We start from the raw sequence: 12142 nt of genomic DNA on the forward strand, positions 1-12142 counted from the left end.
ATTATTATTGTGCATGTGAAGAAACAGAACCAAGTGAAAGTAAACCAGGGAGAGGTGACCATATTTCATAGAGTGTCACACGTCTGATGACTACACCCGGCCAGTTCACTCATAAGGTCCTTCTCAGGATAACTTTTGTGCCTATGTGCTTTGTGCACTCCTCATGCACATCGTGCACATCGTCTGCAACCAGTGATGTGTCGTCCTGTGTGGTGGACAAATCTGCAACTGGCAGCTTCCTTTGTCATTGGTTGGTCTTGGACGCAGTTGAGAGAAAAAGTGCTCAGCTTCATGGACACACAGACCAGCAATCTACGTAGCTCCACACAGCCAGTTAGACTTTAAACAATGATATTTCAAATGTATGACATCATTCATGACTCAAAGCTAGGGTTGGTAATCTTCAAAAACAGTTTTTGTCGTAATTCTTTTTATTTCCTGACAGCAGTCAATAAGTCAAATGCTCTGACAAAAAAATAAAGATATCTGGTATCTTTGATTGTCTGTAATAAGTCCAATCATTTCGTTCAGCCTGAATGAAGTGATTGTTGATTGCTGATGGAGCATGTAGACTGGTGCAAAAGGCATGTAGAAGTCATTTGTGTGTTTTACAGTGACATCATTTGGGCTGGCATTTAGTTTAGACTGCACGGCCGACACTGTGGCGAGCGACACGGTTTATCAACATGTCTGTTCACCCTCTACACCTCAAACACTCCAGATACAAATCCAAGCCTTGAAACCTGCAGAAGTCTCTGCGATGACTCTGCAATTGTGGGCTGCATCGGTGAAGGGGAGGAGGCAGAGGACAGGGGAGCAGTGGACTCCTTTGTTGAGCGGTGTGAGCTGAACCACCTGCAGCGTCACACTGGCAAGATGGAAGAGTTGGTGGTTCACTTCAGCAGGCAGATTTCCATCCGGGGGGACAGAGGTAGACACTGTGCAGGACTACAAGTACCTGGGAGTTCACCTGGGCACCAAGCTACTTTTTGCAACACTTTCTGCAACACCATCCTGAGGACGTTCTACCAGTCTGTGGTAGCCAGTGCTACTCTCTAACACAGCGGTTCCCAAACTTTTTAGGCCGCGCACCCCCTTCTACATCCCGACCGGGTTCGCGCACCCCCCCCCCTTAATAAAAAAAAAAAAAAAGAAGCAACAGAGCCTTTTAAGCCTTCATAGCCGCATAAGAATCGGACCAATGAGAGAACAGTTTGCTCGCGCGTGGCATTTGTTTACAAGATTTAGTCCGCTGTTAAATGTTGCAGTGTGAACACAAACCGAACAAAGGAGCAACTGTAACAAAGCAAACGAACTGAAGGTGTGAAAACGCCCTGAAACACTGCAACAAAGTTTCAATAACTTTCAGTGACACAAGGCGTCACTTTTAAAGAGCAATACGGATGCGAGGACACACGCACAGGCTCAGAGGCAGATTATCACATTTAATTTACAATTAATGAGTAATGTAGCCAGGATGTCTTCGGACAAAGCATCGATGCGGCGCGACACAGTGTTGTTGGACACCGGGATCATGTCCAACTTTTTTGCTTCTTTCTCCCCAATCATACATTCCACCATCTCTCTGGCAGCTGGCAAGCTCACGTCTTCAGTGATTGTGTGCGGTAGCCCCTTTCTCGCTATTCTGTAACCAGATATGAAGCCCGTAGTGCGTCATTTATAGACCCAACACATGAATGAGACTCCAGTTGTTTTTGGCTGTTTTGTAACTCCTCCAATTTCGATATAAACAATGTAAGGGGCTTTTGACTTGCACTGGCATGCTTGGTGTTCAGGTGGCGACGTAAATAAGAGCTTCAGACTGTTAGCCAGAACCTCACTGCACACCACACACTGTGGCTTTGGGGAATCTGCGTTGCCAATCCAAGTGAAGCCCAGACAGATACTTTTCATCATATTTCCTCTTTTTTTCCCAGTCTGATGCTCACTCTCGTTTCCTCTTTTTTCACCTTGACTCCGCGATGGGCCGATGTGCTCCCGATGTGTCTGTGCTATCCCTTCCTCCTTTTCGGTCTCCTCCGTCTCATCTTCCTCTGACTCTGGCTCGATTTCTTCTCCCGGTCTCTCCCCAATAACGCACCTCTCAGTTCCCCTCGCCTCTGATTCCTCTCTCTCTCTGTCCCTCTCCTCTTTTACGACTGATAGCTTCAGATGTCCCACCTGACAGTTTTTAAATTAAAATTACATTTTTTTTTTATATTTAAAATTATTACACCATCAGACGGCCATTACACTTTTCCTCCCGCGCACCCCCTAGAGGCAGCTCGCGCACCCCCAGGGGTGCGCGCACCCCACTTTGGGAATCCCTGCTCTAACAGAACCAACAAGCTACCGTAATCAGGAAGGCTGGCTCTGTCCAGGCAGTGGAGCTGGGTTCTTCAGTGTTAGAGAGGAGGATGCTCTGCATCATGGACAGTGACTCTCACCCTCTCCACGAGAGTCACAAAGGTCTCCACTTCATGTGCTGCTCATGCACCTTCAGCCTAAACTGTTACCGCCACAGGACATCCAGTCAAACTCATCTGTCTCATGCAGAGAGACGTTTCAGCTGGGACTCTCTTTCTCTCTGGATTACAATCATTACAGCAGGTTTACGGGACGTGATGTGCAATATCATGGACATAATCAGGGACATTCTGAACCCTACACACTTACCTGTTCTTCAGATTTTACATGATACATACATATATGCTACTCCCCATCTCTGTACCCATATTTTTGGCATTGTACATATTCTGGATTTATTTCATATTAGCACTTTATACTTGGATTTTTTCTTTCTTTTTTCTGCAACTGCTGCACTTTCCCTGGGGATTGATATAAAGTTCTACCTTATCTTCTCACAGCTGCTGCTTCAATCAGTTTCATTTAGTACAATGGGTCATCATTCCCCGCTGGGGTGTCCTTTGGAAAGTGTTGAAATATAGGGATGTGTAAATGACGATACTGGTGAAGTTAGACAAATGTATTTAACGTATATGAATTGAAATGAAAGTGTGAATGAAAAGAAGTCGTTGAGTTCTGATTGAGTCTCTATGATACTGAAATCTGCTGTGGAAAAAGAGACACTTTGCAAGTACAAGAGGAGCGGTAGGGCTAAGCTGCAAAACAGCATCAGAGTTTATCATGTATGAGGGGACGGTGTCTCTGTGTAGGTGAGTGTCTCTGGGTGCCACCAGGTGCAGTAAAAGCAGAATGGTATTAGGAGCTGCCAGAACCAATTAGCTACGCATCATGACACTGCTGCTATCAAACTCACTTCATTTTATATGGTTTTAATGTTCAAGATAGACACTGACTGATGCTCCTTGTACGGCAAATAGACTTTAAGGGGCTTGTAAAAAAACCAGGAACATGCATATACCGTTGGTATTAAACTGCCATGTTCAGCTAATATTTATGGGGTCAGATCAGTCTCAATGATCACAAATGCACACAAAGAGCCACAAATGCGCACACAACAATTCACAAATATATTCGATTTACAAATGCACGCAGAATGATTCACAAATACATTCTAATGCACAAATAAATAAATTACGATTTATATAAATGTAAAAAAAACCCACATATTTCTGCATTTGTAAGTATTTCTGTGTGGATTTTTTATATTTGTTTGTGGATTTGTATGTATTTATTTGCAGATCGCTACACGTATATTTGTGGGATTATTGAGACTCCCCTGACGTGGCTCGATTCACAAATGCGTTTTTTCAACACTCTTTCAACCAATCACATGAGCGCAGCTCCCCCCTCCCCTCCCCACGAGGCTGCCAGGCGTTAGAGTTACGTAATTTGCGGAAGCGACAGGGGACGCTCAAAGGCACTTCCTGTTGCAAGCGCCACCGTTTTGGTGCGGGTCAGAGGTAGTTTAGCCTTTATTTGTCGTTATTTGACATTATGTGACAAATCATTAAGGGCCTTGAAGGTATGACTGTTGGTAGTTGTAATTAGTTTAGTAAAAAAAAGGCCGAATTGTAATAGTATGGCTACTCGTTTTCATTAGCAAGCTAATATAGGCTAACATCAATTGGTACTTGTTGCCATGGCAACGATACACACTTTCATGCAGACTGAAGGAATGCAAATTGTAAACATGGATAATATGCATTGTACTGTTTAGAATGATAGCAACCCATATAACCTATTTATATATATATATATATATATATCTATATATATATATATATATATATATCTATATATATATATCTATATATATATATCTATATATATATATATATATATATATATATATATATATATAGATATATAGATATATATATATAGATATATAGATATATATATCTATATATATATATCTATATATATATATCTATATATATATATATATATATATATATATATATATATATATATATATATATATATATATATATAGATATATATATATATACAATTTGTATCCAACTTTTTTTGAGGAAGTGCCTTTGAGCGTCCCCTGTCGCTTCCGCAAATTACGTAACTCTAACGCCTGGCAGCCTCGTGGGGAGGGGAGGGGGGAGCTGCGCTCATGTGATTGGTTGAAAAAGAGTGTTGAAAAAACGCATTTGTGAATCGAGCCACGTCAGGGGAGTCTCAATAATCCCACAAATATACGTGTAGCGATCTGCAAATAAATGCAGTGTGATCCACAAATAAATACATACAAATCCACAAACAAATATAAAAAATCCACACAGAAATACTTACAAATACAGAAATATATTTGTGATTTTTTTTTTTACATTTATATAAATCGTAATTTATTTATTTGTGCATTGGAATGTATTTGTGAATCATTCTGCGTGCATTTGTAAATCGAATATATTTGTGAATTGTTGTGTGCACATTTGTGAATCTTTATGTGCATTTGTGATTATTGAGACTGATCTGACCCCATAAATATTAGCTGACAGTATTACTGGCACAGTTTGGTTACTTTGAATCTTTATTTTCTCCTCACATGAAACTGATTTTTAAAGAGAGAAACCATTTTTATTGTCATATACATTTTTTACACATACACGAAATTTGACTACTGCATTTAACCCATCCCTGTATATAGGGAGCAGTGGGCTGCCATTGATCGGCGCCCGGGGAGCCGGGGGTTCAGTGTATTGCTCAGGTACACTTCGACACGTCCCAGTTGGGGATCGAACCGTTGACCTTCCGGTTCCCAGACGACCCTCTTAACCCAGTGAGCCACGTCGCAAAAGAACATTTTAATGTTTTATCACAAGGTAAGAGCACAGTCTCTTGTTAGAATACATGTTTGTGTTTTCTTGCTTTTGTTCATGAATGTATTAAAGGACCAGTGTGTAGGATTTTGGGAAATCCATTAGCAGAAATGGAATATAATATTCATAACCTTTAATGGTAGTTCTCCGACACACTTGGAAAGGGAGGAGTGAGCAAGCGCAGGTGTATTCAGTTGGTTGCAGTCTCCAGCCTCACCACGAGATGCCACTAAATCCTACACACTGTCCCTTTAAACTAAGGTTACACAGAATAATACCCACAAACACCTTTGTGGACCAAAGACTTTTAGATTGAGATTGTATTTGGTCATGTCATATGAACAGTGATGCCGCTTTTAAGAAAGCTTTTGTTTGGTAACAATATTCATAATGAAACCACTGATATTTACTTCGCTCTTGGTGGTGTCAACAGATATAATCAGCGAGGGTGTGGATGGTGCATGTGGTGAATGCAGAGGGAGGATGTGTGTGTGTGTGTGTGTGTTTGTGAGAGTTGTGAGGGTGCAGATGGTTGGGACTCACTCTGGCCTTGGCGGCGGGGGTGGCGGGGTCTGATGCCTTGTTGTTCGGGGTGGAGGAGACCTGGAAAAGACAACAACACCCCACCTGGTCAATACAACCTCCAAGCACCCACACGCCAAAACACAAAGCAGTGGGAGAGCAGGTGGAGGGGCGTGGACACGGGAACTGATGGGTTAGCAGCTGGACCAATCAGATTAATCATTACGGCCAATCAAAAGGGAGGCACGTGATTGTTTGGAGAATAACAGCATGGATCAAAAAGATCAAATTTACTTGGCTAAATGTGTGGGTGTATGAATCATTACTAGCACCAATTACACGTAAGAAGTAATTATGGGCCAATCAAATGGGAGGAAAATACATACACATACAAGTATGTGTAGAGCTGCCAATCAGATGCTCTATTTCAAATGGATAACGGCCAGTGGCAGTGAACGTGACAATGAATTACAGTAGATGAGCAGCAACACGATACAGTTTGTGAGCTAGCCTCAAATATCAGCACAAACAAAAGAGAGTCAGAATAATTACACAAGCAGAAAACAGCACCAGACAAATTATTTCATTACTGGGGATGAAAAGGTTGTCAGACCACTAAGCTCCTGTTGAATGGGACATATTAAAATACATATCAGACAAACCAATATTAGTCTCACTGGAGAGACTGAGTGCCACTGATTGTGATGCATGGCGGCGACGCGTTTGTGTGTGTGTGTGTGTGTGTGTGTGTGTGTCTTTGCTCTGACAAAACTGACAAAAAGAGTGGGAGCCTGCGTTTGAAGGGGAAGGTACGACAAGGGACGGACCTGCAAAACACAGCACACCTGCCTGAAATAGAGTGAACGGTGCCCAAAAATATATTACAGTTTGATGCAGACAACCAGAGACAAGATTTCCCTGTTGAGTGAAGGAAAACACGAGGTCAGGCCAATTTCACAGACACAATTAGGGGAGGCAACTGCGGCTCCTTCTCTGCACTGATCTCACTTTAACTGGCCCAGTGCGATCGTGTATATATATAATGTATTTAGAATACATCCTTGTGTGATTTGGTGAATAGAACAGAACAGATGGAGGCAGTGGTAGACCAGCAGCTTTAGTGCTCAGTGAGGTACAATGACTGCTTTTGTCAAAGTAATCTGAAAAGGTCCATCTGACAGCAAGTTAAAGAGGTGAAAATATTCTAAATACAGCGTACACTTAAACTGTTATTGATTATTTTAGGTGTCTAAAATTCGTCCACAGCAGTACATCTCTTTGCTCCCGTGCTCGTGCTCCTGTCTGTTTCTACAAAGTCCATCCACTGTAGTAATACTTTCCAAAAATGCAAAGTATCCCTTTAACAAGAACACAGTAAATGCATACAGGAAATACATTTAACCATGAGTGTTTTTTTGTCTTTGGATTGTTTTAATTCAGTCATTTTAAATCTTCCATAGTCTCAGATGTGTTTGTGTCCTCTGTGTTCATTCATTTAGATGTAGTTGTACACAGTCACACAGCACAGTTGCTTGTCATTAAATAGTATTTATGATTATTTTGTCACATAATGTTCTGATTATTAAATAGTGACATTATTAAAGTTGAAGGGGCAGCAGCAATACTTCTGCGCGAGCTAGCAGGCTAATATTCCTAAGGAGTTGAGATTCGACATTAAACGTCTCTTGGGCCGACTGAGTCCCAGAGTAAAACATGTTCTCATGATGTACAGCTCAGACTTACAAACCAACCTGATACAAGACAGTCACTCAGGAGCCGTGACCGTTTCTTCCCGGTTTACTATTCATGAACTCTTCTTGTGTACATCTGCTTTTTTCCTACCTTTCCTCCACCGGGCTGGTACTTGATGTTGTCGATGGACCCGATCTTGGAGCGGATGTTCTTCAGGTCGGGTGTGGGAGCGTTGATGGGCCGGGGGGTTCGAGGAGCACGGGGCACCGGCGGCTTCTTCTCCATCGGGGTCTGCTTGGGCACGGGGGGCTTAGTGATGACGCGGCGGCGGTGAGAGGCTTCGCCGTTAGTGGAGGCGGCAGGAGTGGTGGTGGAGGCCGGGCGAGGACTGGCTGCAGGAAGAGAAGAGGAGCCTGTGGTCTTAGTATTGATCACTGAGGTACAGATATTGATCAACACATGCTTTCATGCAATGCAACACATCAATGACCAGTGAAATGGATATTGGTATAATGAGGCAGTAAGAATCCCACATTGTTCCTATAAAGATGCTGGAATCTCATTGAAATAGATCAGATCATTGGAGTGTTCATTTTGTTGGTCTTGTCAAACAGTTGAATTGAAAGAACTCCACTTGTACTGTGAGATGTTCAAACAACACAAGGCAAGTTTATTTGTATAGCACATTTCAACAACAAGATAATTCAAAGTGCTTCACATAAAACCATTGAAAGCATCAAAACATAAGGCAAAAGAAAAGGAGATTTAAAAACAATTAAGAACATTCATTAAAACATAAAAAACTGTGTAAGAAATAAAATGCAGCAATGCAGGAAATTGATCAATATATTAATTGAATGTGGTTCAATTAAAGGCAGCAGCAAACAGAAAAGTCTTCAATCTTGATTTAAATGAGCTGAGGGTCTCAGCAGACCTGCAGCTTTCCGGGACTTTGTTCCAGATATGTGGAGCAGAAAAACTGAACGCTGCTTCTCCATGTTTAGTTCTGACTCTGGGAACAGAAAGTAGACCGGTCCCAGACGACCTGAGGGGTCGGGATGGTTCATAAGGTAGCAGCAGATCAGAGATGTATTTTGGCCCTAAACCATTCAGTGCTTTGTAAACCAACAGCAGGATTTTAAAGTCAATTCTTTGTTGGACAGGAAGCCAGTGCAAAGACATCAGAACTGGGGTGATGTGATCCACCCTCCTGGTCTTAGTGAGGACTCGAGCTGCAGCGTTCTGAATCAGCTGCAGCTTTCTGACGGACTTTTTACAGAGACCTGTAAACACACAGAAGAGGCCCCAGTATTGAACCTTGGGGAACACCACATGTCATTTTAGTCAGCTCTGATGTGTAATCAGCTACAGACACAAAGTATTCTCGGTCCTTCAAGTAGGATTCAAACCAGTTAAGTGCTGTGCCAGAGAGTCCCACCCAGATTTTTAGTCTTTCTAGGAGTATGGCATGGTCGACCGTGTCGAATGCAGCACTGAGATCTAGTAAGACTAAGACTGAACTTCTGCCATTGTCTATGTTTAAGTGGATGTCGTTGAAAACCTTAACAAGAGCAGTTTCAGTGCTGTGGTGCTGTCGAAAGCCTGACTGGAAAACATCAAAGCAGTTATTTACGGTCAAGAAGTTGGTCAGCTGTTGGAAAACCGCTTTTTCAATTATTTTACTTAAAAATGGGAGGTTTGATATTGGCCTATAATTTTTCATCGTTGCGGAGTCTAAACTAGCCTTCTTTAGGAGTGGTTTAATAACTGCAGTTTTTATGGCTTGTGGGAAGACACCTGAGAGAAGGGATGTGTTTACAATTTGTAAAAGATCAGTGGTCATGCAGTTTGAAATATTTTTGAAAAAGTGTGTTGGTAGAATATCCAAGCAGCAGGAGGATGACTTCAGATGTTGTATAATGTCTTCTAGGCTTCTACGGTCGATTGAATGAAATTGTATCATGATATTTGAATGGATGTTATTCAGAGATCGGGACAACACATATCCTGTGGTTGGTGTGGAGGCACTGACTGCTTGTCTAATTTTCAGAATTTTGTCAGTAAAAAAGGAGGCAAATTGATTGCATGCCCAGGTGGATTGGAGTTCAGCAGCTACCGACACTGGAGGGTTTGTTAGCCTGTCGACAGTAGCAAATAAGGCGCGTGTATTGTTCTTGTTTTTGGTTATGATGTCAGAGAAGAATGACTGCCTTGCATTTCTAAGTTCCAAATTATATTTGCGAAGTCTCTCTTTATAGATGTCACAGTGAACCTGGAGATTAGTTTTTCGCCACCTGCGCTCAGCTTTCCGACACTCTCGTTTCTCTATTTTGACCAGCGTAGCATTTCTCCAAGGAGATCTTTGCTTACCCGAGACAACCTTCACTTTAGTGGGTGCAATGGCATCAATAATATTTTTAACTTTAAAATTGAAGCCATCTACAAGCTCATTGACTGAGAGGCAAGAGAGGGCTGGTGTGGAGGAGAACTTTTGAATAAATAGTTCACTGGTGTTTTCAGAGATGTAACGCTTTGTCACAACCTTGGTTTGGACATTTGTGTGCAAGGAGATTGCACTCTCAAAGAAAACACAGAAATGGTCAGAGAGTGCAACATCAGTCACAGCAACCTTGGAAATGTTTACACCTTTGGTGATGATTAGGTCCAGAGTGTGCCCCCTGTTGTGGGTGGGTCCTGTCACATGCTGAGTCAGATCATAGTTATCAAGGACACCACATAGTTCTATAGACTCTCTGTCCTGGGGATTATCAACATGGATATTAAAATCACCAACAATAACAACACAGTCAAAATCAATACAGATTACAGACAGCAGTTCAGTAAACTCATCAAAGAAGGTTGCACAGTATTTAGGCGGTCTGTAAATGTTTAGGAATAAAGCTTGAGTGGAATTCAGAGCCACATCTTCAAAAGAACCAAAATGACCAAAGGTCATCTGCTTGCACAAGGAAGAGAGAGCACATTACCCCGAGTGACGCTCCACTCCATTGGCTCCAGTATCTGTTAGAACAGAACTAAGGGCTTTCTTACTCCTTTTTGAAGCTCTTTAATGGTTTAACGGCTTATATTTCAGAATCATTGTTGTTTTATAATCCTTCACGGGCACTCAGATCCTCTACTGCTGGGTTTTTAAACCCACACAGATGAACACACAAGAAGATGGGCAGTGCACCTTTATTTTAGCTATGCTGGAATATCCTTCCAGAAGATAACGGCTCTGAGATCATTTCTGAACAACAGCTGAAAACCAATATTTGATTATTATTTATTTTTTTACTAATCCTTTCATTTGTATTACTCTTAATGGTTTTGTGTTTTTAATTTCTCTTATATGATTTATTATCTACTTCTTTCTACATTTTTTTATGATTTCATTTTATTGTGAATTTGCCCTTGTTGAAAGGTGTGGCAATTATATATTTTTTTGTAAAGCACTTTGAGCCATATCTCTTGTACAAAAAGTGTATTTCTATTTTCATCATAAAGCCGGGCAGACACTGAGCAAATTGTGTTTTTGCCAGCTCGCCTGTCATCTGATGTGCTGTTTGAGGAGGCCTGCTGTTGATCTGTTATCAACTGTCAGGAGCCTGTTTTATTTCACACATTGTGGATAAAACTGTAGTCTAAAGACTGCTGCAACATAAAACTAGACTTGGCTGCAGAACAGACAGACCACATCGTCTGAATCTCTGTGACGTTTTCTTACTTTCCTACAGATAACGCTTTTCATCTCGTTTACATTGTGACCAGTCAATCGATCCGAACAACTCGTCCTCGTACCTAAACGTACAGTATATGTGTCTGTTGGAGAGTCCCAGCGACAGGAGCACGCTGTGAAACGGTCACTAACTACATGGTAAGGTTTAGGAAAAGATCAATAAACTACGTTTGTTATGCAACATAGGTTATGTACGTAACCATTTCACTTTGTGAAATAAGTTAAATAAGCTAGTAAGTTAAGTATGTTACGCACTCAGCAGAGTGTGTTTTTAAGAGGAAGATGGTCTGGATCCGTACGTGTGAGCAGTCACAGGTTCTGTCTGCCCAGCTTTGAGCTGCTTGAAGCAGCTTTGACTCTACCATGAACACATTACTATCTATACTCTTGATTTTATTCTAGTGACATTTAGAAATGGTGTTCCTGAACTCTCTTTCTTATTTCTTCTGGTTTTCTTACCTGTAGTCTTGGGTTTCTTGGTCTCTCCCGTCTTGTTGTCAGTCTTGTCAGTCTTGTTTGCTGTAAGCAGGAAACACAGCGTAGTGACACATCACACTGGTACTCTTCACCAAATACCTACACACTCCACAATCTACTACAACAGGATCTAAAGTAGGTCTCACGTAGCTACACTGCTGGTGTTTGGACAAGTACCAGGATTGACTAAAAATGTACTTACACTGTGTATAACCAGGTGTATCACCCTTACAGTTTACTCACTTATCAGCAGACAGACAAAGCTCGAGATTAACTGGTGAAGAAACGAACATTACGCAGTGAAAGAGCCAGATGTTTTTCTATGGACCAAAACAGAGTCTACTATTCTGTGGCGGTCGAACACACAACTCCAAATGAATGCTATATATTCGCCGTAACAAATGTATAAGCTGTGACCAAAATAAACTGTGCAGCTCTCAAAGGGTGATAT

The 12142-nt window shown here is 41.6% G+C and overlaps 1 protein-coding gene across 1 annotated transcript in view; it reads right to left on the reverse strand.

The window, feature by feature from the left end:
• Nucleotides 1–12142, reverse strand: part of LOC306788787 (uncharacterized protein) — a 121367-nt gene that overhangs the window by 9526 nt on the left and 99699 nt on the right. The window contains exons 10-12 of the mRNA XM_079284442.1: nucleotides 11674–11733; nucleotides 7626–7867; nucleotides 5805–5864 (exon numbers count right to left, since the gene is read on the reverse strand). Coding sequence (XP_079140568.1) covers nucleotides 5805–5864; nucleotides 7626–7867; nucleotides 11674–11733 — 362 coding nt within the window. The remainder of the gene's footprint in view (nucleotides 1–5804; nucleotides 5865–7625; nucleotides 7868–11673; nucleotides 11734–12142) is intronic.

Source organism: Melanostigma gelatinosum (genome assembly GCF_949748355.1).
Source record: "Melanostigma gelatinosum genome assembly, chromosome: 15".
Lineage (NCBI taxonomy): Eukaryota > Metazoa > Chordata > Actinopteri > Perciformes > Zoarcidae > Melanostigma > Melanostigma gelatinosum.